The sequence below is a fragment of the Colletotrichum acutatum genome (genome assembly GCF_030867785.1).
Source record: "Colletotrichum acutatum strain CBS 112980 chromosome Unknown BDZ83scaffold_20, whole genome shotgun sequence".
Lineage (NCBI taxonomy): Eukaryota > Fungi > Ascomycota > Sordariomycetes > Glomerellales > Glomerellaceae > Colletotrichum > Colletotrichum acutatum.
Genome location: NW_026849014.1, coordinates 405,157 through 430,991, shown reverse-complemented (window position 1 = coordinate 430,991; position 25,835 = coordinate 405,157). Strand labels below are relative to the sequence as shown.

At 54.4% G+C, this 25,835-nt stretch overlaps 7 protein-coding genes and 1 non-coding gene across 8 annotated transcripts; 2 read left to right on the top strand and 6 right to left on the bottom strand.

Moving 5' to 3' along the window:
* Window positions 1-209: 209 nt before the first annotated feature.
* Window positions 210-1,682, bottom strand: BDZ83DRAFT_571407 (phosphatidylserine decarboxylase-domain-containing protein; the record flags this gene model as incomplete). The annotated part of the gene is made up of 1 exon (XM_060504405.1): window positions 210-1,682. One exon carries the CDS (start codon window positions 1,680-1,682, stop codon window positions 210-212), a length of 1,473 nt encoding a protein of 490 aa, XP_060368117.1.
* Window positions 1,683-2,181: 499 nt separating this feature from the next.
* On the bottom strand, window positions 2,182-4,309 carry BDZ83DRAFT_571329 (uncharacterized protein; the record flags this gene model as incomplete). Its single annotated transcript, XM_060504398.1, has 3 exons — window positions 2,182-3,702; window positions 3,767-4,060; window positions 4,118-4,309. The coding sequence occupies 3 exons, from the start codon at window positions 4,307-4,309 to the stop codon at window positions 2,182-2,184; spliced, it is 2,007 nt and encodes a 668-aa protein (XP_060368116.1).
* A 1,582-nt stretch (window positions 4,310-5,891) lies between these two features.
* BDZ83DRAFT_571451 (uncharacterized protein) lies at window positions 5,892-6,674 on the top strand (the record flags this gene model as incomplete). The annotated part of the gene is made up of 2 exons (XM_060504411.1): window positions 5,892-6,047; window positions 6,231-6,674. 2 exons carry the CDS (start codon window positions 5,892-5,894, stop codon window positions 6,672-6,674), a joined length of 600 nt encoding a protein of 199 aa, XP_060368115.1.
* Window positions 6,675-7,026: 352 nt separating this feature from the next.
* BDZ83DRAFT_717433 (uncharacterized protein) lies at window positions 7,027-8,031 on the bottom strand (the record flags this gene model as incomplete). Its single annotated transcript, XM_060511948.1, has 1 exon — window positions 7,027-8,031. The coding sequence occupies one exon, from the start codon at window positions 8,029-8,031 to the stop codon at window positions 7,027-7,029; it is 1,005 nt and encodes a 334-aa protein (XP_060368114.1).
* A 2,102-nt stretch (window positions 8,032-10,133) lies between these two features.
* BDZ83DRAFT_611024 (uncharacterized protein) lies at window positions 10,134-10,750 on the bottom strand. The gene is made up of 2 exons (XM_060507634.1): window positions 10,362-10,750; window positions 10,134-10,305 (listed from the first exon to the last, which is right to left on the bottom strand). The coding sequence occupies exons 1-2, from the start codon at window positions 10,641-10,643 to the stop codon at window positions 10,285-10,287; spliced, it is 303 nt and encodes a 100-aa protein (XP_060368113.1). The 5' UTR covers window positions 10,644-10,750; the 3' UTR covers window positions 10,134-10,284.
* Window positions 10,751-12,000: 1,250 nt separating this feature from the next.
* On the bottom strand, window positions 12,001-12,073 carry BDZ83DRAFT_t82. The gene has a single exon. It is a non-coding gene; the product is annotated as a tRNA-Lys (tRNA).
* Window positions 12,074-12,707: 634 nt separating this feature from the next.
* On the bottom strand, window positions 12,708-15,380 carry BDZ83DRAFT_749588 (eukaryotic translation initiation factor 3 subunit 8; the record flags this gene model as incomplete). The annotated part of the gene is made up of 2 exons (XM_060513781.1): window positions 12,708-14,962; window positions 15,029-15,380. The coding sequence occupies 2 exons, from the start codon at window positions 15,378-15,380 to the stop codon at window positions 12,708-12,710; spliced, it is 2,607 nt and encodes an 868-aa protein (XP_060368112.1).
* Window positions 15,381-16,482: 1,102 nt separating this feature from the next.
* On the top strand, window positions 16,483-23,407 carry BDZ83DRAFT_571296 (pre-mRNA-processing-splicing factor 8; the record flags this gene model as incomplete). The annotated part of the gene is made up of 2 exons (XM_060504394.1): window positions 16,483-20,872; window positions 20,925-23,407. 2 exons carry the CDS (start codon window positions 16,483-16,485, stop codon window positions 23,405-23,407), a joined length of 6,873 nt encoding a protein of 2,290 aa, XP_060368111.1.
* Between the last annotated feature and the right edge of the window lie 2,428 nt (window positions 23,408-25,835).

Below are 25,835 nucleotides of genomic sequence, written 5' to 3'. Positions count from 1 at the left end.
TGACCTCTGGAGCAACACAACGGAAGATTTCGATCATGCGTACTAGTTGCGAGATATTTTTAGGGCAGTACTTCTCTTCGGCCTATTTGATCAAATACTTACCTTTACATCCGGGGGATATTTCAAAGCAATGCTGGGCCAGAGACTAGACATCATGGACTCGTTCTTGTCTCGAACTTATGCATATAGAATCGCGCCAGCATTCGCTCTCACTCAACCACAGCGAGCGCACTATTCACCCTGTTATTCCCTTCAAGGCCCGCAGGGAACCGGTTCTTAGCAAACCTCAGTTGAACACCCGGTCGGAACACCAGACAATGCGAACTACCCCCGAAATGAAACATCCCAATCTCCTGCCCCTTCACAACCTCCTCCCCAGCCCTTACAGTCACCTCGCAGCTAGACACCTCCGTCATACCCACAAACACAATCGCCATCAACCCGATCCTCGGGTTCCGCGCCTGTATATACACCACCGCCCGCGTCGCCACCGAAGCAGTATACGCCTGCGACCTACACGGCGCCTGCGGATCCGGACCATCTGTATCATCATTGTCGTTCCCACACACAGCTATGCCCTGGTACCGGTTCACGCTGAAGTATGTACCCAGAATCATCTCCACCTCGACGATCCGCCCGCTCACGGGCGCGTGCCAGCGGTGGTAGCTGAAGGCACTCAGATAGGCCTGGTAGATCGTCCCGCCGACGAACTGCGGCGCGAGCGGGTTGTTGTTGAGCATGTCGGTGAGGGAGTACGGTTGGCCCTTCAGCGTGACGTCGGCGCCCAGGGCGACGTTGGATACGACTTGCAGCGGCGCCGACTCGCACGCGTTGACGATGACCGAGGTGTTGTCGTCGACTCGAATGCCAAGGGTGCTACTACTGCCCGCAACCCACAGCCTCTTCTCATCATCGCGGTCCTTGTCATCGGGGAACTCCACAGGCCGTACGCCCTCCCGAAACCGCCTCACAAAGAACGAATCCCACGATTTATACCCAAGAGTCTCCGTATCCTCAGGATCAGGACAAACAAATAACTCCTTAAACCCCAACCCACCACCTTCCAACCTTCCATCCGCCCTCTCCGCCATCACAACCTGGCCAGAAGCAGACACCCACGCTCTCAAACACCCCCTCGACTCCCTCGAAGCAAGAAACCTACCCCAAGCGCTCAACACCTCCCCCATCGCCTCGTTCACCTCTCGCCTCCGAAAGAACTCGTACCCAGCCGCCGTACCCATGGGATAATTCAATAGGGCGTTAATCGGCGCCGCCACGAATCCCATGGCGTCCTCGTTACCCGGCCTGTCGAAGAACTGCGGCCCGGAGCGCATGATGACGTTGACGACCTGCAGGAACTGGCGGAAGGACTGGATGGCGGGTTGCTCTGTCGGGTCGCGGGGCTGGAGGGCCGCGGCTTGGGTGAACATTTGGTCTGCTAAAGTGGCAAGGTGGGGGTCGTTTTGGACGACGGTGCGGAGGTTGGTAAGGCTTGGGTTGAGGTCGTCGACGACGGTGGTGTTTGCGGTCTTCTGGTTGAGGGCGGGAGTGGTGGTTGTTGCTTGGTGGATTTTGTGGACGAGCCATTTCTCAGAGGTTGAGGCCTCTTGGTGGTTTAGTGGCTCGGGGCTAGGTCTGGCGTCCTTGTTGGACTTAAAGCTGTCGATGAGATAGTAAAGCATGATGAAGTGAGGTCGATGAGGTGCTGCGTTTAGGAGTAGATGGTTTCAGTGGCCAACATGAAGGACACCAGAATATGTGCCAGTGAGAGGTGAGTATCGAGGCAACTTTGTTAAGGGACAAGATTTATACCATATTTTCTAACAAGCAACGCGTACTCATGAATGAGAAGATCCTTGTGAGTAAGCTCTTGTGCCCTGGTATCAACTCTCGATGTTTCACGAGCAGCTAACGTATTGGCAGACGACATGAGACACAACCCACATGTCTTAATGCGGGAGCGCAGGATGCCGTCAGGTTGTCCAATCGGACCACAACCGCAGTCAGGAGCTGAGGCTGGGGTGACACGATTTGCACAGCTATTGACATATTTGGTGTCAACTTTCAGGCCGGTCAAGCAACGCCTCAACACAGCTTCCAAGTTCCTCTCCCTTCACCGCCATGACGACTGAGCGGTCCCTTCCTTCGATACGAAAACCACGCGGGGCCCGTTCGCCAGACTCAGTGCTCACAAAAGTTCCACTCCATAGTCGTCATCACCCCCATCCCCTGCTCAGCAATCGCCGTCCTCTCCTCCATCAAATCAGCCCGTATCCTCTTGGCCTCCTCCATCCCAATCGGGAAATCCATATTATCAAACACCATATCCGTAACCTCGGGCGGCAACGTCCCCAATCGGTCCCCTGGCGCCGCGCCCTCCCTCCACCACCCCCTCTGCTGCGGCGGCACATTCGCCGTACCAATAATCGGAATCCTCGGGTCGACTAAGAACAGCGCGAGGATCTTGCGGTGGCCCGCCTTGGTCTTGTCGACGAGCTCAAACGGCGCAACGCAGTGCTGGTAGACGTTGGGGAACGCGAGCAGCCTGTCCTCTCGCGTGAGCACGCTGCCGAGGCGCTGGTTCGTGTCCGCGTGGGAGTTGATCGCCAGTGTCCGGTCAATGGTGTGGAAGTCGCCCTGCTCGTAGTTGAGCTCCCCCATGAGCTCCTCCCTGTCGGCGACGGTGCGGAAGGCGAGGTGGCTGTCGGTGATGTTCTCGTTGTCGTAGTAGTAGAGCGCCGTGGCGGCGATGTGCTCGTTCAGCTGGCCCTCAATGTGCCAGGACCCGCCGTCGTAGGTTGGTTTTTCGGGCGTGAGGTGGATGTTGGCGAGCTTGACAATGACTTGGATGCGGTCGGCGTGGTTGAAGAAGCCGGAGGTCAGGTTGACGTCCTTGGGCTGGAGCCCCATCGGCTTATACGCGGGGATGGGCGGCTTCTCGATTGGGTGGGTGCGTTCGAACCAGATCTTGTCTCTCCGCCAGAGTTCGCGGCTGGGCTCCTCGGCGCTGTACCCGCCCCAATCGTCGTTGAATCCGTCCTCGTCACGTTCGGCCTCGTCTGGGTCTACTGGGCGGTTTTCGGGACAGCACCATCGGGTGCACTCTGCCAGGCATTGTGTCCGGGCTGATTCACAGGGGATGCGGAGGGTCTCGTAGTCTTCGTGCCACCTGTAGATCAGATCCCACATGGGGAGAGCCTTCTCGAGCACCCTTTCGATGGTGGTGTAGAGGCCGGCATGGTGCTGGGGGTGCAGGTTGTTGATGTAGCTCATGATCTTCGGCTTGCCTTCCTCAATGTCAATGTCGCACGGGAGCCACTGGTACTTGGTGGACCATAGGTCGTCGGAGGATTGGTGGTCGGGATACCTCTTCTTCGGAACGGGGATGACGTCTCCTGTGCCGCAGGCCGCCAGCGTGTCTTTGAGCAGAATGCGCTTATCGGCGACGATGCGAGACTTTCCAAAGACAAGTGGCCAGAGGGAAGGGTGCACGAGGTCCAGGACCTTGCCGTCGCTGCCGGGATGCCAGTCCTTTTCGTTTTCGGGGATGTCTTCGAGAGCGGCTACGCCCTGTTTGAGTTCCTCTTTTACTTCCGGGGTGATGGCGCTGTCAGACTTGATGACGACGGACGAGGCATCGAAGATGGGGATCAGGCCAGTAGCTTCGAACAGCTTGGCCTTTTCGCAAAGCTCAGCGATAGCCTGCATTGCCATTCAGTAACCCATTTGCAACGAGGAGCCGCCTCAGATACAGCCTAGTACTTACAAATTTGAACAAATCGTCGTCGAAATAAGCATACTTGAGACCCACAGCCTTCCATTCGACAGCCATGACCTCCTGCTTCCACTTGGCAACAATCTCCTCATCAAAGACCTTGACATGCCAATCAGGCTTATTCGTGATCTTCTCAACGAACCACAAGATGGCGATCTCCCCCCACGTCAGGGTGGATGCCTTCCACTCCTGTACGGCGCTGGGGAACGCGGCATCGTCGTCAGGCATCTCCCAGTATTCTTTGCCGAAACCCGGGCGTATCAAGGGGGCAATCTCGCCGTCGTTCTTCTCTGCTATCAGCCATTATGCTACTATGATAGGGGCTGGACAAGGAAGTCTTACGTAGGCCTGGAAGTCATCTGTCGTGTCTGACCGGTCTAGGATGGTCCGGATGACGGCTTCGGGGACATCCTTTCCAAACTCGCTCTTAACCCATTCCGCACCGCGAGTGAGGGTCGGAGTGATGTCGCCAGGTAGACTATCGGCCCACTTGCAGAGGGTGAGCCGCTCGCGGACAGTCAGCGTGGTGGACATGTTAGCTGCTGCCAATCCCCCTGGTGGTAGCTTGAAATCGAGTTTGATGTGAGCCGATGAGAACAACCTCGATCCAATTCCTGGCCTCGATGGTAAGAATGATGTAACGATGGGATTGCAGACGAGTTTTCAATCTAGAAGTGTGGAAAAAGTTTCGACCTTTTGTACTTCAGTGGAAGGATCACCGTCAGGGTAGCCAAGAGGTATGGATTGAGGGGTCAATGCTAGACGACCGTGGGATTCTTGTGGTTCAAATTAGGCTGCGACGCGTCTCAACTGTAAAGTTCAGCTGGGTTGAGGATGGACAGAACGCGAGACGTCCACGAAGTCACGTTTGCTCATACGCTCTCCCTTTGCCCATGTCTAGTCGTGCTGTTGCCTGCTGCTGCCTGTGATAGTGGGGACCGCGGGCCCGCGGAATCGACCGAGCTTCAGGAGGCAGTACTGACCAATTGAAGGCAGCGGAAGCGTCCAATGCCGTAAAAGCAGTGCTACCACGCATCTGCTTCGACAAAGTCTAGCACACTGTAGAGCAGGTGAGCGTTGAAAGTGCAGTGCAAATCTGCCCCCGCATGCACGCATGGCCTAACGAACACGTGATGAGTGCCGATGCCGTGGACGGGCCGAGAGACCGGACCCTGATCCACTATCGGATGCGGGATGACCTACCGGATGGATTCCGGCCCGGAGCGGCGCGGCGCGGACAAGATCGGATGCCGAGTCCATGTCTTCCATTACAAATTGAGCCTGCGCGCGATAGCAGTCGCACGGATAGATGAGAGCAATGTGGGAATGTTCCCAATGTCTAAGAGCGAGTCGCGAATGGGAAAGGCGACTGCCGCAGCGCCGCCCGCCTTCGCGCTTCCGCTTCCCGCTTTCAAAGAGCTGAGTAAGGAGGGTCGCCAACCAATCTGCGAACGCCGAAATGAAATCTCTTCAAACCCATAGGTCGGTCACATTGAGGAAAACGAGAAGTCATGATTGCGGTGAATGAGATGTCCCTCCTAACCCTCAGTCAAGTTCACGATGTTTTTCCAGAGAAAACGTGAAGTTGCTGGCATCTGATTTTGTTCTTGGGAGCAAAGTGGGCTTCCAACCTGCATCCAGTCTCCAATTTCTCTCCAACACGGAATCTGGCGGGGGTGGTGGCCAATCGAACCAACCCCAAATCCAAGCACTATCAGCCGCGCGGTGTACTTGCAGGGGCTCCTTTTCCTACTTCCGTCTGTAAACAGTTTAGCTTACCCGCCGCGGGCAATTCCTACAAGCCTTAGCATATCGCTCGGATGGAGGGGCGGCGGCGGCGTGGGCAGGCGCGCGCGCATGATCCCAGGATAAAACCTCTAGAGACAGTCCCCCCTCCCCCTCCACGAAATGAATCAGAGAAAGAAACTTCCTTTGAGCTACCCTTTCTCCAAATACCATGAAAGTGGTAATTCCTGCTAGCAGAATCTTTTCCCAAAGTACCCGCGCAGTTCATCTCATCTCCAGACTCCGTCGTTACCCCCTCCCGGCGCGCAGCGCATTCGCAACAACTCGACACCCAATTTCTGAACTTCGGAATATCCGTACCTTCAACACCATGTCTGCCAGCGCGACCGAACAACCACAAGCCACGCCGGCGGCGGCGGCAGCACCGTCGACGGAGGAGACCATTTCAGCAAAGCCCGAGTTACCACCTCTGACTCCGGCCGAGTTCAAAGTCTACAACCAAATGGCAGAAAAGATGAACTACTTTGTAAGAAGCCCACTCACTCACTCACCCCAATCTCATCACGCCCCCTTCACTCCTTCAAAACCTCACACATCTCTCACCATCCTCAATCCTCCCGACACACCTAAAGCAAACGAGACAGGACAAGATGCTACTCACACTGCTCAAAGAGAGAGAGAAAGTGTGAAAAGCTAACCTCAAAACCAGCACAACCACTTCCGCCACCAATGGACCCTCCTCCACACAGCAGCCTCAACAGGCCGCCGCCCCCAAAACATGTCCCTCAAACAATTTCTCGATACGGGCCTGCAATTCACCCGCCACCTCACAGCCCACCACGGGATCGAAGAAGCCCACGTCTTCCCCATGCTCGCCCGCCGCATGCCCGAGTTCCGCACCGGCGGTCGCGGTGGCGGCGCGGAGCTCCTCCGCCAGCACAAGCAGATCCACGACGGCATGGACAAGTTCGAGGCCTACCTGCGCGCCTGCCGCGACCGCGAGACGGAGCTCGAGCTGGGCGTCCTGAAGGAGAAGATGGATAGCTGGGGCGAAGTGCTCTGGACGCACCTTGATCAAGAGGTGGAGACGTTGGGGGCGGAGAATATGAGAAAGTATTGGACGATGGAGGAGGTTAGGAGGATGCCCATGTGAGTCATATGAGCATGGGCGTGTTCTCATCTTAGGAGATTGGCGTATATACTCGGGGAAAAGAGGTGGGAGAAGGGGGAACAAGGGCATAGCGTTTTGTGCTTGGGATTCTGATATTTTGAGAAATATATTGACATCTATTATATCATGAACATGAAATGGAAAAATTCGTTCCCGACACCAGCGAGCAGATCGCCCGCGCGCGTCACAACAGACTCTGATACCACGAGCTTTCGCCAGAAAGCTGCCTCGATAGTGGCGGCATGGTGCGTCTAACTGTCTCATATGCACCTCTTCATCGTTTCCAGTCTTATTCGAGTTCTCCACGTCCAACCACGCAAGCTGCTTTCCCCTCTCACGCAGTCTCCTTCCACAACTGCCTCATCTGCACAATACCAGGGATACTCCCCAGCAACCCGATCCCCATCTCCGGCACGAACCCCTTATCCATACTCCAGTGCACCGTCAGCGGGAACCACGAAGCCTGCCTCGCCAGCGTCCTGCCCCAAACGTCCGCCCACTCTTTGTACTCCCCGCTGCTCACCTCCAGCTCCCCGCGCCGGATCGCCGCCCGCCGCCGCAGCTTCTCAATCGCCAGCCGGCCGAGCTCGCTGCCCACAAACACGCTCCAGAACCGCACGCTCCACCGCGCCGCGGTCCCCTGCTGCTTGGGCGTCATCGGCAGCACCCCCTTGGACGCAAGATACGACGAGCTCTCGAGCGACTGCAGGATAAGACACGCCACGACCTGCAGCCACGAGAGGGCCCTATCCAGCGCCGCCTCAGACGCGTCCTTTGTACCTTTCTCTTTCTCCTCCTCCGTGATGGCCGGTATCGTCATGAGGCGGCGGAGCCAGAGGTACAGAGGCAACAGCGCCCACAGCCTCGTAATCGTGCGCGCCTCGCTCAGAAGCGACGCCAGCGCCCTCAGGTGTCCCGCGACGCGCATGCCGCGGCTGGCCGCCGCAGCCGCGGGCGGCGCTTTGCTCAAAAGAATGGTGGTGTCGGGCGGGAGGGAGAAGGCGAGGGCGACGAGCTTGCGGGCCGAGTGGCGGAGGGCGGAGACGCTGAGGGAGTCGATGACGGAGGCGGAGAAGCGGGAGGTGTAGCAGAGGCAGCAGAGGACGGCGTCGATGCCGGACGGGGTGGCGAAGCAGCGGTTCAGGTGGGCGATGAAGGAGTCGACGTTGGAGGGCGTCGCGGCGAGGATCTGGCCGAGGGTGGGCTTCTTGGCTGTGCCTTTCGGGGTTGCTATCGAAGCCGGTGATGCGGCGGTCGGGGGCGCGGGCGCGGCGGGGATGGGGTCGCCGGAGGGGAGATCGGAGACGGCGGGCGCCTGATCGGCTGTTTCTGTGGACATGATGGGCGAGGAAAGCGAGTCTCGTTGGCCGTCCTTTTTTTTTTTTTTTGGGTGGGCTTTATTGTCTCGAGGAACCCGATCTGTTGGTGGTTTCTCTCGTCCGAGGAAAAAGGAAAGAGGACTGTAAAAGGAACCGAAAAGAAAAAAGTGTCTCACGACGACCAAAGGTTTGTGCGAGACAAGCTCCCAGATAGGGTCCTGGTTTCGAGCTCGGTGTCGGTGGTAAAGCTTTATCCCGAAGATCGGAGGGCGAGAGGTGAGAGAGAGAGAAAGAGAGGAAGCGGGCTGAGAGAGCTTGTTTGTGGGTTCCTCCTCTGTTCGACGTCACGTCAATGGCCAAGCTTGTGAAGAAGGACAGACAGGAAGGGGACCCTCTAGAAAGTGGGAGGAGCTTTGGTGTTGTAAGAAACCCCGACTAAAACAAAGTCACCCCCAAAAATCGCTCTCTCTAGTTCAGAAGAGGTTCAGAAGAGAAAAAAAGAAGCAGAAAGACGGGCAGGGAACGCTAAAATAAAGTCCAGCTGGCAGCTGCAAGAAGAACCCAAAGCCGTTGTCCCAATTAGCCATGTTCATGCGCCGAGGTGGATGCTCCGTTGCAGTGCTGGCTTTTACCGAACGGCACACGCCGATAGATGCCATGGATGGTCACAGGGTTTACTCTTAGGTAGCTAGGTAATCGCCTAAGGGACTCGTTAGAGCAGGTAAAGCTCCTTCGGCTCATGATTGTGCGACGCAAAGGAAAGATGGCGTTGCTGCCGGCGGCGGGCCGATGCTCCCACAGCGCCATGGAGCTGCACCGCTGCAGACTCGCAGAGTGCATCCGTCTCTGGTGGGAGAGTTCAGGTTGTTCGGCATTGCAGTGGATGTCACAAATGACCTCGGTTGAATTTGATTCGGCAAGCGCGGCGGGTACTGGTGGAGAGGGCTCGGAACTCTAGCTCGGAATGAACGCAGGTGGCAGTCAAAACAGAGAGAATTCAAGGAATCAAAAGGAACGTGCTCACGCTGCCCCGGATTTTGGCCGTTATCAGATCAAATTTTTAAACGCGCACACACCGTGACACACCATTCCATGTCGAGCAATCTTCGTCATGTACTCCGTAGGTATGCCTCACTCGCTGTCAGTGGAGTTTCCGAACACCTAAAACCCTCACTATTGGCGTTAAAGTCCGATCGTCCAAGACCTAATCCCGATGAGTTGCTCAAGCTCGTCTTACCATGAATAGTATGCCGAGTAAATTGCGACACACGTTGTCCACATTTTCTACAGACGTTTGCAAACTGGTGTCCGCTTCCTTTGGCATTTGGTAAGTGTGTTCTTTCTGTTGAGCACGGGCCTTCTGATCCTGGAATGGCTTATCGGTATCGTTCACCTTGACTATTAAGAGTCGGGTCGGCGGTCCGGTAGCTCCCAGCGTTGTCTCAACGTCGTGCTCGTCGGGTTGAGCAATGCTATGTAGAGTCGAACTGTCGTGCATTAAATCATATTACCAGGCCAAGAAATCCTGCCGCGGGTGCAACACTTATGTTGCATTCTCGCCAAGAGCCTGAAGAAGCACAACCTTTGTGCAAGCTTTTCTAGCATGTCTAGGGCAAAAGCTTGATAATCAAATGCGTGGACGCCTTTGTAAATGGAAAGTAATGAGGGCTCGCTGCGCTCCCTCCAAGCGGTAAAGGAGGATAAAAAAGTCCCAAATCCCTTCTCATTCTGGTTGCATCTGATACCAATGAAAGCAAGCTCAGAAAGCACATGGCGAAAATCTAGACAATGATTTCTGTCTGCCAAAGTTTCTTGAAATCTGTCCTTAAGCTGCCGCACGTTTTTTATATTTGCCCCTGATGTGAGGGTTGTATCTAAGTCCGAACTTGCTTTTGCAATAGCTCTCGAAAAAGACAGACCCGCAAATGAGGACCTACTCTACGCTGGTACCCACGCCAGGCTTGTTCACCTCCGTTATTGTCTATGGGAGGATACAGAGCTGGTGCTTAGGGATGTTGTAAACTGCGGCGTGTTGATTCTCTTAGGTATTGGATACCTTCAAGACTGTAAGAAATAAGAGGATTAATAAGGTAGGCTGAGAATGAATGGTTCTTCAAAAATTGGTTGTATTACTCTAAACCTCCATCCGAATCTACTGGAGTCGAGTCCTTTGGAAATTGTTTTGTTCCCTTTGATCTATAAGAAATCGGTGACTATCTTCTCAGGCTTTACTAAAATGTCTCCAAGCTCGTGTTCACGCTGAGTGCCATACTCTAAGAAGAGCAGCATTGCCACTGAGTAACTATGTAAGCCGACGGACGTGGAACAAGGGCGACATCTTGTAACTTACGGACTGGTATCCCTTGCATTCGAATTTGTTGTTGCCCAGGCCTGAGGCGCTCAACATCGTATTCTTCTTTACGACGAGCGTCTTGAGATCGGTTCTCTGATCACACGTCATGGCCGGGCCTCCGTCAATGGAGCACGTCCCCGTCATGGTAGCCGTCCAAGTCTTCTCGTTTATCGAACACACAGTCTGCCGGGCATCAAGCTGCTCAGTGGGCAATCCCAGGGCGGGCTGAGCCAGAGCAGCCAAGGTAGCGGCCAAGAAAACGAGAGTGTGGGAGAACATAGTGTAGGATGTGATTGTGGTTATTTGGAGGCGATATGTTCAAGACGGTATGTTAAGTGCGGTGTGAAAATGAAATTTTTCTATAGAGTTGACGAGATATAGTCACTCCTTTAAATAGTCTATGCATGTTGCGATTGTCTATTGTTGCAGATAGAGCTGCCGGAATCGCATTTCCAACTGGCCCAACTGCGAGTCATAAGAAACCTTATATAAATTTGGATTTATTAGAGGCGGAGTACACGGGATAATAGAAAGTTTACACTGAATTGAAGTATAATAAGTTACTTCTTGGAACCTGAAAAAGAGACCGGTTATTTTGACTACCTTGGTATGCTGCCGGACCATCTTGACTGTGTACCACTAACCACGGCTTTCGCGATTGCAACTCCTTCCTCCGCAATGATACTACAGGAATTAGGGACTTGTACGGTCGCACCTGACGATTTCTTCGACCGCAGTTGACGACTTCCTTTCGACGTAATTGACGGGGTTAGCGACCGTGATTGACAATTATGACTGAAGTGGACTGGTATAATACAAGCATTGGTTGGCACTGGTACGCAGTCAAAAAATAATCAGACAGGACAGTCAAAATATCCGATCTCCGAAAAAGTCCTGACTCAGGAGCCGATCCCCTGACCGGCAGCGCCGGGAGCCTGAAAAGTGTACCTGAGCCAAGACCCCCCACTGTATGAAATTGAATCAGAACTGAATCCGGGGGATACCATCGTTTACCTGATACTTCAATGGAACCTACCTTGGGTATCTTAAACTCACGGATCCACGACTCGGAATATCACATTGGAGGCGAGAAAGTAGATACCAATAAGAAAGTGAATTCCAACAAGGGAGAAATTGAGTTCGCATGTGATAGTCAGCCATTCTACAGTAGCGTCTGCTCACAGAAGCTCGGGATTGAAGCTGTAAAGCAGACATCGTCACGTGGATCTGAGTCGTGTGAGTCGTGTGAGTCGTGCGCTAAACATATCGTGTGATTAGAGGCTACGGTGATCAATCTTGCTCAACAAAGTATTTGCAGTGAGGTTAAGCTAACAGTGTCTGGAGATATCTACTAAGGTTTGTCACAAGTTAATTGCTGAAGAGCTATGACCATAAGCTAGGCACAAGTCATCCTGTATACAAGTCCTGCATAGTGTCCTTTGTTTAAGTAATGTTTTGCGTGATCACTTGAATGCAGGTGTGATTGTGATCAGTTGGCCTTGCTACTCACCCAAAGGCTACATAAACTACGTGAGCGTGCTAAGCACGAGAATGAGGACACCCCCAATTGCCAAGACCTAAAAAATGCAAAAAAATTAACCCGTAGAATGGCTGTGCCAATCGCGGTGAGGATTTGAGCCTCACGCGGGGGTCGAACCCGCAACCTTGAGATTAAGAGTCTCACGCTCTACCGATTGAGCTAGCAAGGCGGGTTATTTGATGGATCCTGAGACCTGTTGTTGACACTGCGACCCGGAAAGAAATTAGGAAGGCTTGACGTTCTCTTAGAAGACGAAATTCGTCGACTGCATCTCGTTTGGCGGCAGAGAAGGCTGATTTCCTGGGATCCTGGAATGCGGTGTTGTCAGATTTGGCTGAGGCTGAGGGGAGTGTGGGATTGGGTTTAGTTGGAGATTTCCCCGAAACCCAATTCTTTGCAAATTTGGCATGCACACATCTCCATCTTCACGAGGGGAAGCCTATGACAATTTTCGCACGCCCGCACGAATCACAATTACGCTGTTGCTCGCGGAGAAGTCTTTACTCAGTGTCTTTTTGCTGTACGGTGGCAACAAATTGGGACTACGCCCAGAGAAGGCCATCAATCGTGGTAACGGCTAAATCGTGACATTCATACACACTCTGCATCGTTGGACGTGACGTAACTCTATCAGCTTCTATTCCCTGAAGCTACAAACACCTAACCAGCCAAGGCTCTTTTTTCTTTCTGGAGCCCCGCGCGGCCGGTATTTTGGATTAAGCAACCCAACCCTAATGCAAGATACAAGCGTGAAAACCCCAGGAACCCACCCCCGTTTCGATTCTCCTCTTTCACTTTCATTCTCAACCCCGAACCGCGGCACCCAATGCGCCGCCCGTGAACTGAGTACCGCCGGCCTGCCGTTGGGGGTTGCCGCCCGTCCTCGCGCCTCCTCTGTTGCCGCCCCTCGCGCCACCGCGTCCGCCACGGCCGCCGCGGCCGCCCTGTCTCTCGAATGCGTTGGCAGAGCCCTGGGTGCGCTGCTCCAGTGTCCGCTCGTTGGTCTCGATGAGCGCGCTGGCTTTGTCTGAGAGGGTGAGGGCGAGGCTCTGCAGACGGCTGAGCTCGACGCCCTTGCGGAAGATGACGGTCGATGTGACCTGGTCGAGGGAGGCCGCGAGCTCCTCGTGGCTGATCATCTTGCTGACGATCGCGAGGACCTTGCTGGCGTCCAGCTCGAACATGTTGCTCAATGTCTCCACGGCCAGGGTGTCGTAGAAGGGAGCGTAGGTGAAGAGGTATGTCCGCAGACCCTCCTCCTGGATCTGCTTGGAGAGCATGGTCTTGATGTCCTCAGTGTTGGGCATGAGGTCCCAGATCTTGATGCTGTGGATAAAGGTGGTGGACTTCTTCCACTCGCCAGCGGCCAAGGCCTTGGAAGCCTGCATGACGTGGTCTCTTGTGTTCTCGGGAGGGCCGGTGAAGATCTGGCGCTCGTGGTACTCGAGCATGCGGCGGTAAGTCTTGCTAATAACACGCTTCTTGACGTCGGGGGAGGAGCCGGTCTGCGCCAGGAGGGGGATCTCCAGCAGCATGCTGCAGGTAAGGTACACGCACTCGAGGAGCTCGAGGTTAATGTGCATGTGGAAGGGCAGCTGGCGCTGCTTCTCGAGCTTCTCCTGCTCGGGTGACACCTGGCTGTATCTCTGGATCATGACGCCCTGAGCGAGCAGCTCTTTCTGGCGACCACTGCCGCAGATCTCCTGCAGTGTGTTTTGGGCGTCGTAGACGAGACCCTGGCGGAAAGCGCAGAGACCAACCTGGACGAGGGTACGGTTGTAGAGGATTTGAGAGAGGACGTCAAAGTTAGGAATGTTCTCTTGCAAGTGAGACATGAGCATCATGTCGCGAGCCTTGTAGTACTCGTCGTGCAGGGCAAGGAAGTAAACTTGGCACAGCATAGCACGAGCGCGGAGAATGCCCTCAGCGTTGGTGAAGAGGTAGTTGCAAAGGACGTTGACGAGGTTGTTGGCATCCTGGGCCTGGTCGCGGGGGGTGATGACGGACTCGACGGTAGAGGGGACGTTCTTCCAGCAGTTGTCCTCGAGGATCTTGACAACCTGAGCGGGCTTGAAGTAGACGTGCTCGAGGCGACGAGTGACAACACGGTTGATGCTCTCCTGAGGAATCTCGAGCTCGGCATCCTTGCGGAGGTACTCGTAGTAGAGCATGCCGCGGAAGACGGTGTTGTAGAGGGCGCCCTCATCGGTAAGGCGGTCGATGTACTCGGAGGTATGGGGGTCGATATTTTGGAGGGAACGAGTGAGCTCGTCGTCGAGGCGCTCGACGTAAGAAACAATGCTTCCCGGAACCTTGATGTACTTCTGGCCCTTCTCCAACGCGGGGGGCTTCTCGTCATCATCCCACTCCTCAGCGTTCTCGACAACGATGTAGTCCTTGTTCTGCTCAAGGACCTCAAGAAGGGAGTTCAGCTCCTTCTCGGCAGCCTTCCAGTGGTCAACAGGCATGTAGGAGGCACCGCCGGAACCGAGATCGAAGCGGGTAGAGACCAGGGTGAGGAGAACGCGGATCTTCTGGTAGGGTGTGTTGGCGATCTCGTTGAGCTTCTCCATGATTTTGATCTGCTCCTGCTTGTCGGTGTTCTTCTTACCGCGAGTCTCCATGATGCTTCTCAGGTGCTTGAAGATGCTCTCGGGGGTGAACTGCAGAGTGCGGCCGCCCTTTCCGACAGTAGCGAAACCCTCATCGTCATCGCCCTCGGCAGCCTCCTCGGTGGTGTCGACGAAACGGGCAGTCTTCTTGGCCTTGGGTGCGGGCTTCTCCTCTTCCTCCTCGGACTCCATGAAGGCATCCTTGTCGGCCTTGTAGGCATCGACCTGGGACTGGTAGTCCTTGACGATCTTCTTGATCTTCTGCTTGACGGCGTTCAATCCACGGGCAGAGGTGGCGTTCATTCCCTTCTTGGCGGGAGTGACCTTCTGCTTTGCGATGGCCTCGTTCATGTACTCCTCGAGCTCAGCAACGGCCTTGATGTAGACCTTGGGGGTCTTGCCACCCTCTTGAAGTTTTGTAACCTGGCGGTTGAGCTTGTCGAATTCTGCGCATAGACGTTAGCGCCCGTATTTCCAGCATCTCGAGCTCGAGGTATTCCGTCGTATCTTACCTGTGGAAATGGAAGCCCAATCACCAATTTTTTGGCCGTTCTCGATAAGCTTGATGGTCGCCTCGAGTTCCTCGATACGCTTATCCTTGGCACTCTTGACCTTTACCCGCTCCTCGTCTTCGCTGTCTTCGCTCTCTGAAGAAGCATCGCGAAGGAAACGCGAGGCACCGGCCTTCTTTCCACCATCACTGTCATCGGAATCAGAGTCGGAGTCATCCTCCTCCTCCTCCTCCTCATCAGAGTCCTCCTGGTCTTGCTGCTCCTCCTCTTCCTCCTCCTCGGAGTAAAGCTCCTCCTCGTCGGAAGACGAGTCGGTGGAGCTGTCGTCTCCGCCGCGGAAAAATCGAGACATGTTGGCGATCGCTTTCGGTTCGTGCAGGCGACGGTTTTGGCTGATGCGACTGGTAAGCGCGGGATCGACGTAAGTTGTGTTGTCGTCGGGACTTGTCACGGGGGGGTCTTCGGTCAACCTGTCGAGAGGGGCTCCTCAAATTCAGGTTGTGCAAGAATTTGACGGGAATTTTTGGTGGGGGAGGAGGGTTTAGCGAACAACAGCTGGCAAATCGTGGTCCAGGTGGCAGCGGGGTGCTGTGTTGCCGCACTTGTGGAAATTTTTGGCTGGGCTCTGTGGAGCTGACGGGTGGCAGAAGTGGAAAGCCACGCAAGAAAAGTTTCAGGCACTTCCTTTGATTCACCAGGGAGTGCCTTCCTTCCGAATTGCCTGCCTGTGTTCGACTCACCTCTGAGGCTCTGGAGGCACCAGCCACACTTGCGAGAAGTGGATCCTTCCCTAGCTCTCGCCCGCCGGACTTTCTGTGGCGCCGCAGGAATCTCAAACTCGAGCTCACGTACTCACGTGATAGATTCCCTCCGAAACAGGCTAGCGCAGAACCAATTGGCCTCCCCGTCCTGGGACAGAGCTGCATTACCCAAAAATTTCGACGGCGCGGCGAGGTCAAGGTCGATGAACTCATCAAACACCGCCTAATACCAACAACATTGTGCCCTTGGTCTCATCGCCGCGAGTTTCCGCGAGACCACTGACCAAGTTTCCATCATCCCAGCGCAGCTCAAGACCGATACTGAGCATCGAGTCGAATTGCGCTGCGTCTTCCTGTACGACTTTCGCGTCTTGAAAGTCGCGACTGCGACTACTCGACTTTGACGACCTCCTTCCACGCACCCACGCGAGACGAGTAAACCATCGAGTCGAGATGTCCTTTCCACCACCACCACCCCCCGGATGGGGTCCTCCTCCGCCGCCACCTCCTCCTCCATCATCGTCTCTCCCTCCACCACCAGCGGCACCAGCTCCCCCGCCGCCTGGCTATCGCCCCCCGACCGATCCCCAGATCGCCAAATTCGCCCAAAAGAAGAAGGAATGGCTTCGAAATCAGCGCAACCGATTCGGCGAGAAGCGCAAGGGCGGTTTCGTGGAGACCCAGAAGGCAGACATGCCCCCTGAGCATCTGCGCAAGATCGTTAAGGACATTGGTGATGTGTCGCAAAAGAAGTACACAAGCGATAAGCGTAGTTACCTTGGTGCATTGAAGTTCATGCCCCATGCCGTCATGAAGCTTCTCGAAAACATGCCCATGCCGTGGGAGTCAGACAGGAAAGTCAAGGTTCTGTACCATGTTAACGGCTGCTTGACGTTGGTCAATGAGATCCCAAGAGTCATTGAACCTGTCTTCTTTGCGCAGTGGGCAATGATGTGGACGTTTATGAGGAAGGAAAAGGCCGACAGACGTCTCTTCAAGCGCATGCGATTCCCCCCTTTCGATGACGAAGAACCACCTCTGTCTTGGTCCGAGAACATCGAGGATGTTGAGCCCTTGGAGCCTATTCAGATGGAGCTGAATGAAGAGGAGGATGCCGCTGTGTTCGAGTGGTTCTACGACCACAGGCCACTGCTCGATACTCCTCATGTCAACGGAGACAGCTACCGGTCTTGGAACCTCAACCTACAACAGATGGCAACACTTTTCAGATTGAGTCGACCTCTCATCTCTGACGTGGTGGATAAGAACTACTTCCATCTCTTCGACTTGAGGAGCTTCCTCACTGGAAAGGCTCTCAATGTTGCCCTGCCCGGTGGGCCACGGTTCGAGCCTCTATACAAGGATATCGATCCTAACGATGAGGATTTCGGAGAGTTCAACGCCATTGACCGCATCATTTTCAGAAACGCTATTCGCACAGAATTCCGGGTGGCTTATCCCTATTTGTACAACTCTCTTCCAAGAAGTGTGCATCTAGCATGGCACTCTCACCCCCAGGTGGTCTTTGAGCGATCAGAGAATCCTGATCTTCCCGCTTTCCACTTTGACCGCAGAATCCATCCCATCTCTTCGCGTGCGGTAGCGCCGAAGAACCTCACTGTGAGCCACGAGGATGAGATTTTCGGACCGGGCAATAACGAAGAGCCCGAGGATGACGCGTTTGAGCTCCCCGCCGAGTTCGACCCTTTCCTCGGAGACGAGGAGTTGACCAACGAGGACACAGCGTCGGCAATTGAGCTGTGGTGGGCTCCCTTCCCCTTCGATCGTCGGTCAGGTCGCATGGTGCGTGCTCAGGATGTCCCTCTTATCAAGCAATGGTACTTGGAGCACCCTCCTTCCGACAAGCCACCCGTCAAGGTCCGCGTCTCTTACCAGAAGCTGCTCAAGAACTTCGTCTTGAATGAACTACACAAGAAGAAGCCCAAGGCACAGCAAAATCAAAACCTGATGCGCAACCTGAAGCAGACAAAATTCTTCCAGCAGACTGAGATTGACTGGGTTGAAGCTGGTCTTCAAGTCTGCAGACAAGGTTTCAACATGCTCAATCTCCTTATTCACCGCAAGAACCTGACCTACCTTCACCTCGATTACAACTTTAATTTGAAGCCCGTCAAGACCTTGACCACCAAGGAGCGAAAGAAGTCCCGTTTCGGGAACGCATTCCATCTTATGCGTGAGATTCTGCGTTTGACCAAGCTTATCGTAGATGCCCAGGTGCAGTACCGCCTCGGCAACATCGATGCCTTCCAACTCGCCGACGGCATTCTATACGCTTTCAACCACGTCGGCCAGCTTACTGGAATGTACCGTTACAAGTACAAGCTGATGCACCAGATTCGTTCTTGCAAGGACTTGAAGCACTTGATATACTACCGCTTCAACTCCGCTCCCGTCGGCAAGGGTCCCGGTTGCGGTTTCTGGGCTCCCGCTTGGAGAGTTTGGCTCTTCTTCATGCGTGGTATCATTCCCCTTCTCGAGAGGTGGCTTGGAAACCTGTTGTCTCGTCAGTTCGAGGGTCGTCACAGCAAGGGTGTTGCCAAGACGGTCACCAAGCAGCGTGTGGAGTCTCACTTTGATCTCGAGCTCCGTGCGTCTGTGATGGCTGATCTGATGGATATGATGCCCGAGGGTATCAAACAAAACAAGGTCAACACCGTCCTTCAGCATCTGTCTGAGGCATGGAGATGCTGGAAGAGTAACATCCCCTGGAAGGTACCTGGTTTACCGGCACCCATTGAGAACATCATCCTGCGTTATGTCAAGGCGAAGGCCGACTGGTGGATTTCTGTCGCTCACTACAACCGAGAGCGTATCCGTCGTGGCGCAACTGTTGATAAGACGGTGGCCAAGAAGAACGTCGGACGTCTCACTCGACTTTGGCTCAAGGCTGAGCAAGAGAGACAGCACAACCACATGAAGGACGGTCCCTACGTCTCGTCTGAAGAGGCTGTTGCGATTTACACCACCACTGTTCACTGGTTGGAGTCTCGCAAGTTCTCTCCCATTCCTTTCCCCAGTGTATCCTACAAACACGACACAAAGATTCTCATTCTGGCACTGGAGCGCCTGCGAGAAGCTTACTCTGTCAAGGGCCGTCTCAACCAGAGTCAGCGCGAGGAGCTGGCTTTGATCGAACAGGCATATGATAGTCCTGGGACCACCCTGGAGCGCATCAAGCGTTTCCTCCTTACCCAGCGCGCCTTCAAGGAAGTCGGCATCGATATGAACGACAACTACAGCACCATCAACCCTGTCTATGACATTGAGCCCATTGAGAAGATCAGCGATGCCTACCTCGATCAGTACCTATGGTACCAGGCCGACCAGCGCCACCTCTTCCCCGCGTGGATCAAGCCTTCAGACTCCGAAGTACCGCCGCTCCTGACCTACAAGTGGGCTCAAGGTATCAACAACCTCGACAAGGTCTGGGAAACTGAGAATGGAGAGTGCAACGTCATGATCGAGACGGAGCTGTCCAAGGTCTACGAGAAGATCGAGCTGACTTTGCTCAACTCTCTGCTCCGGCTGATCATGGATCACAACCTTGCGGATTACATTACTGCCAAGAACAACGTCCAGTTGACATACAAGGACATGAACCATGTCAACAGCTACGGTATGATACGTGGATTGCAGTTCTCTGCATTCGTTTTCCAGTACTACGGTCTTGTGCTCGACCTTCTTCTCCTAGGCCCTCAGCGTGCCAGTGAGATCGCGGGTCCTCCCCAGAGCCCCAACGACTTCCTTCAGTTCCGTGACAGAGAGACTGAGACAAGACACCCCATCCGTCTCTACACCCGTTACATTGACAAGATCTGGGTCTTCTTGCGCTTCACTGCAGATGAGTCCCGAGATCTCATTCAACGGTTCCTCACTGAGCAGCCTGATCCCAACTTTGAGAATGTCATTGGATACAAGAGTAAGAAGTGCTGGCCTCGTGACTCGCGTATGCGCCTCATGAGACACGATGTCAACCTGGGCAGAGCCGTCTTCTGGGATCTAAAGAACCGTCTGCCTCGCTCTGTTACGACAATCGAGTGGGATGACAGCTTCGCCAGCGTCTACAGTCGTGACAACCCGAACTTGTTGTTCTCAATGTGCGGCTTCGAGGTCCGCATTCTGCCCAAGTGCAGAAACCAGAATGATGACTTTTCAGTCAAGGACAGCGTCTGGTCCTTGGTTGACAACACGAGCAAGGAGAGAACGGCGCACGCGTTCCTTCAAGTCACGGAAGAAGACATCCAAAAGTTCAACAACCGAATCCGCCAAATTCTCATGTCCTCGGGTTCGACAACCTTCACCAAGATCGCCAACAAGTGGAACACTGCTTTGATCGCGCTATTTACGTACTACCGTGAGGCAGCAGTATCCACCGTCAGCTTGCTCGACACCATTGTCAAGTGTGAGACCAAGATTCAGACAAGAGTCAAGATTGGACTGAACTCCAAGATGCCCTCTCGTTTCCCTCCGGCAGTGTTCTATACGCCAAAGGAACTGGGAGGTCTTGGCATGATTTCTGGATCGCACATCTTGATTCCTGCCAGTGACAAGCGTTGGTCAAAGCAGACTGACACTGGCGTCACGCACTACCGCGCTGGAATGACCCATGACGAGGAGACTCTCATCCCCAACATCTTCCGATACATTATCCCATGGGAGGCCGAATTCATTGACTCGCAACGAGTCTGGACGGAATACTCACAGAAGAGATTGGAAGCTAACCAGCAGAACCGCCGTCTGACTCTCGAGGACTTGGAGGATAGTTGGGATCGTGGCTTGCCGCGCATCAACACTCTCTTCCAGAAGGACAGAAGCACCTTGAGTTTCGACAAGGGATTCCGCGCTCGCGCAGAGTTCAAGATCTATCAGCTCATGAAGAACAACCCTTTCTGGTGGACTAGCCAGAGGCACGACGGAAAATTGTGGAACCTCAACGCTTACCGTACCGATGTTATCCAAGCTCTTGGTGGTGTCGAGACCATCCTCGAGCACACGCTGTTCAAAGCAACTGGTTTCCCGTCATGGGAAGGCTTGTTCTGGGAGAGAGCGAGCGGTTTCGAGGGTAAGTTCAATTGCCTTTTCATACCCAAACCTGTTGACTAATTTTGATATAGAATCCATGAAGTTCAAGAAGTTGACAAACGCTCAACGGTCCGGTTTGAACCAGATTCCCAACAGACGCTTCACCCTTTGGTGGTCACCTACGATCAACAGAGCCAACGTCTACGTCGGTTTCCAAGTCCAGCTTGACCTGACTGGTATTTTCTTGCACGGCAAGATCCCTACTCTGAAGATTTCGCTCATCCAGATTTTCCGAGCCCATTTGTGGCAGAAGATCCACGAGTCGGTCGTCATGGATTTGTGCCAGGTCTTTGACCAGGAGCTCGAGTCTCTCGGAATTGAGACGGTGCAGAAGGAGACAATTCATCCCAGAAAGTCCTACAAGATGAACAGTTCTTGTGCCGACATTCTTCTCTTTGCTAGTCACAAGTGGAATGTCACTCGACCTTCACCCCTGTTTGACACCAAGGATGTTATTGAGCCCACCACTACGAACAAGTTCTGGATCGATGTCCAGCTCAGATACGGTGACTACGATTCCCACGACATTGAGAGATACACTCGTGCCAAGTACCTCGACTACACTACGGACAGCGCCAGTATCTACCCTTCAGCAACTGGTCTCATGATCGGTATCGATCTGGCTTACAATTTGTACTCTGCTTACGGCATGTACTTCCCTGGTCTGAAGGTCCTCGTTCAGCAGGCCATGGCCAAGATTATGAAGGCCAACCCGGCTCTCTACGTCCTGAGAGAGCGTATCCGCAAGGGTCTGCAGCTTTACGCCTCAGAGAGCAACCAGGAGTTCCTCAACTCTCAGAACTACTCTGAACTCTTCAGCAACCAGACGCAGCTCTTCATTGACGATACCAACGTCTATCGTGTAACAATTCACAAGACCTTTGAGGGTAACTTGACCACCAAGCCCATCAACGGTGCCATCTTCATCTTCAACCCCAGAACCGGTCAGCTGTTCTTGAAGATCATTCACACGAGCGTTTGGGCTGGTCAGAAGCGTCTTGGACAGTTGGCAAAGTGGAAGACTGCTGAAGAAGTAGCGGCGCTCATCCGCTCTCTCCCCGTGGAAGAGCAACCGAAGCAGCTCATCGTCACCCGCAAGGGTCTCTTGGATCCCTTGGAAGTCCATTTGCTCGACTTCCCCAACATCGCCATCAGAGCATCCGAGCTGCAACTGCCGTTCCAGGCAGCCATGAAGGTCGAGAAGTTGGGAGATATGATTCTTCGCGCCACCGAGCCGCAGATGGTACTCTTCAACCTCTATGATGAGTGGTTGAAGAGCATCTCGTCGTACACCGCCTTCTCCCGTCTCATCCTGATCCTGCGTGCCCTCCACGTCAACCCGGACAAGACCAAGCTCATCCTGCGACCGGACAAGACGGTCATCACCCAGGACCACCATATTTGGCCGACGCTCTCCGACGAGGACTGGATCAAGGTCGAGACGCAGCTGCGCGATCTCATCCTCAACGACTACGGAAAGAAGAACAATGTCAACGTCTCCAGTCTTACGAGCAGCGAAGTCCGCGACATCATCCTGGGTATGGAGATCTCCGCGCCCTCCATGCAACGCCAACAAGCTGCCGAGATCGAGAAGCAGCAGCAGGAGCAGCAGCAGCTCACGGCTGTGACGACAAAGACACAAAACGTCCACGGCGAGGAAATCATCGTCACGACAACGTCTCAATTCGAGCAGCAGACTTTCGCCTCCAAGACGGAGTGGCGCACACGTGCCATCGCCACGTCTAACCTGCGCACAAAGGCAAACAACATCTACGTCTCGTCTGTCGACAACGACCTCGAGGAGATCACCTACGTGATGCCCAACAACATCCTTAAGCGCTTCATCACCATCGCCGACCTCCGCGTCCAGGTCGCCGGCTACCTCTACGGATCCTCCGCCCCGGACAACGATCAGGTCAAGGAAATCAAGTGCATTGTCATGATCCCTCAGATTGGTGGCCTGCGCAACGTCCAGCTCCCCCAACAGCTGCCCCAGCACGAATTCCTCGAGGGCATGGAACCCCTCGGCGTAATCCACACCGCCTCGGGTGCAGAACTCCCCTACATGTCCGCCGCCGACGTCACCGAACACGCTCGCCTCCTCGACGCCCATAGCTCCGCCTGGGACAAGCACGACACTGTCACCGTCAACGTGGCCTTTACCCCCGGCTCCGTCTCCCTCTCAGCCTGGGGCCTCACCCCCACAGGCTACAAGTGGGGTGCCGAGAACAGGGACACGCAGAGCGACCAGCCCCAGGGCTTCACGACGACTATGGGTGAGAAGCGCAAGCTCCTGCTGAGTCCACGCTTCCGCGGCTTCTTCCTCGTGCCCGAGAACGGGATGTGGAACTACAGCTTCATGGGCTCGGCCTTTGCGGGCATGGAGAAGAAGCCTGTGCACGTCAAGCTCGACACGCCGCTACCGTTCTACAGCGACCAGCACCGTCCCGTGCACTTCCACAGCTTTGCGGAGCTCGAGGACATCTGGGTCGACAGGACTGACAACTTCGCTTAAGGGGCGCTTAAGGCGGCGGCCGGTGGTGGTGGTGGAGAACGACTTGTCCACGCGGCCGCCGTGTGCGTTTCAAGGGAAGATGGGCATCTTCAGGCTGAGGCTGAGGAGCTGTGCCTTACCGAGAGAGCCTTCACCTATCCGAAACGGACATTACACGCACGCGTACACATACACACGCTCAAAAGAAACACACAAAAATAGGCCCGAGATGGGGAGGGGTGGCTGATCAATGGGAAACTTAATGCGTTATATCTGGGACATGTCTTTTCTGGATGGGCGAGAAGAATGTCAAAGTTGGGAGCCCCCCTGATTCCCTGGCAGGATGTTTTACGATGGTGGATTCTCAAGAACGGGAGATGAAGAGAGAGACGGGGAGAGAGAGTCGCAGGGGAAAGGGCAGATTCGGGAAACGCGAGCATCACGCCAGGGGAGTGCGGGTGAGCGAGTGGTGGACGGGAAAGATGAATCGTGGGCAGGGCGAAGGGAGGGCGGGGGGGGGGGGGCATGAACATGTGTGCGATTAAAGGCAAATAGGCGGCGTTTGACAGGTTTTGACAGCCCAGGCACTTTTTTTTTTTTTTTTCGAAACCAAACTGTACTTTTTTTGTCCGAGTATCACTTTCAAAGAGAAAAGGAATAGGGAAAATTTTCTTGTCATCATGCAATCCATGACTTGTCACCCAAGTGTCACTTTGTATTTGACATGTTGAGTGGGCTCGGCGGCGGCGGCGGGTGTCACAGAAATCGCAAGCGAACATCAAAGCTGTGTGAGAGAAGAGAGATTCGATGCCAACTGCCCGACAGAACCTGTTCTATCCTGGCTTTCCCATCGATCCATCTCCATCTAGATCGTTTGGTAAAAAAAAAGCCAATTCCTCACGGACATGGTCAAGGAACTGGACCTGTCATGCCGCCAGAGGTGAGGATGAGCATACTACCTTACCAAACCACCAGAGGTGGGAGCTCATCAATTGAGCAGAAAAGCTCCCTTCGCCGCTGCATCCGTACCTTACTATGTGAACCATGGCCATATTCGATAAACGTGAGGATTATCAGTCGCACATAAGAACAAAACGTACGTACACTACATACGTAGAGCGGCTGCGCCTCCCGCAACAACCCGTTCATGCGCGTCTCCAAGATGGGAATAGTTTCAGCGGCGGGAGTGTACTGTGGTTACCATGAATAGACATTTCCGTAGACTTCTTCCTAGGCTTCCATGCAGTAAACTCATCTAGGAGATGCAGCAAGGCCGGCAGGGGGCCCTGCGTGTTAGCCCCCCTCCTCTCCCCAAATCCCCCCCCCCCTTTCCCGTGTTGCGCGCATGCGGACTGCATGCAGGTACAGGCGGAGGATGCCGAGAAGGAAAGGGATCATCTCAGAAAACAAGTACGCAGGCACACAATGTCTGCTTGTTAACGCGGGGCTAGGGTCCAAGAAGGGAGTTGAGCTGCAAAATGTGACGACAAAGCTGTCACTTTGGAGGAGCTGTGGAGGCGATGTCGTCCACTTCTTGCCGCCTGCTTTGAGGTGGTGGTGGCCTTTGCTATGCCGTATTCCGCTTATGGCTCCAACCGTTGTAGTTTTTTGCGCGACGTCGATGCTTGATCTTCGGACGACGTGGGCTGCAAATGGTAAGGCGGCGGGAAGGCCGTTGAAGATGGTGGGCATTCTAATCGCTGATTCAGCGGGGTAGTTGGTCCGCGCAAATTGGAGATTTCATGCATTAATGCGCCAGGGCAAGAATTAAGAACGGGAAGGGAGAAAGAGAGAGGAAAAAAGCACCCCCTGTTTGTTGCCCTGGGCGGGCAGCTAGATGCTCAGCACCGATGCGATGGAAATGCTCACGCTTGGGTCGATTTGGAGCGGCTAGTTGCCCTGTAGATATTGCAACTGGGGCACGTTAGTAGCAAGATGATAAGGAGGGGTTCATGGCCAATATGTCGACAGCGTGGTTGAGATATTGCCATGGAGAGGGAACGCGTTTCCGTCCCTCTCGGGCGTTTTTGTCTGTGTCCTGAGATTGCGAGCACGGAACGAAACGTCATTGCCCTGCGGCATCCTTGGAGATGGAGTCGGGATGGGCTTAAGGTGCGGCTGACATTGGCGATTCATTCCGTCCTGGGCGTCTCTTGGCCCAGGCCGTCGGGAATGGGGGCTCGTCCTGGCATCCTCGTTGGACGAACAAGGGTTCGAGAAAAGCAAAGTGTGGCAAGGAGCGGATATTTTTGGTCGTGGAGATGTGGCTGTTTTGGGGGCCTTAATTGGCGATCTGAGAGGGTCGACGCCGCAGGCGAGCAGATGTGGAATGAGCCACAGGGCGGCGCATGAAGACATCGAAATAACTTCTGGGTCAACCCCCGTCAACTCACTTGGAGGCTGCACTGCATCGGGCGAGCTCTCCAAGAAGGTAGGGACGAACTATTGG

Coding starts and splice junctions, on each gene's coding strand:
- BDZ83DRAFT_611024 (XM_060507634.1), bottom strand. CDS start 10,643: ATGTTCTCCCACACTCTCGTTTTCTTGGCCGCTACCTTGGCTGCTCTG. Junction 10,306..10,361: donor AATGCAAGGGATACCAGTCC/GTAAGTTACAAG, acceptor ATAGTTACTCAG/TGGCAATGCTGCTCTTCTTA.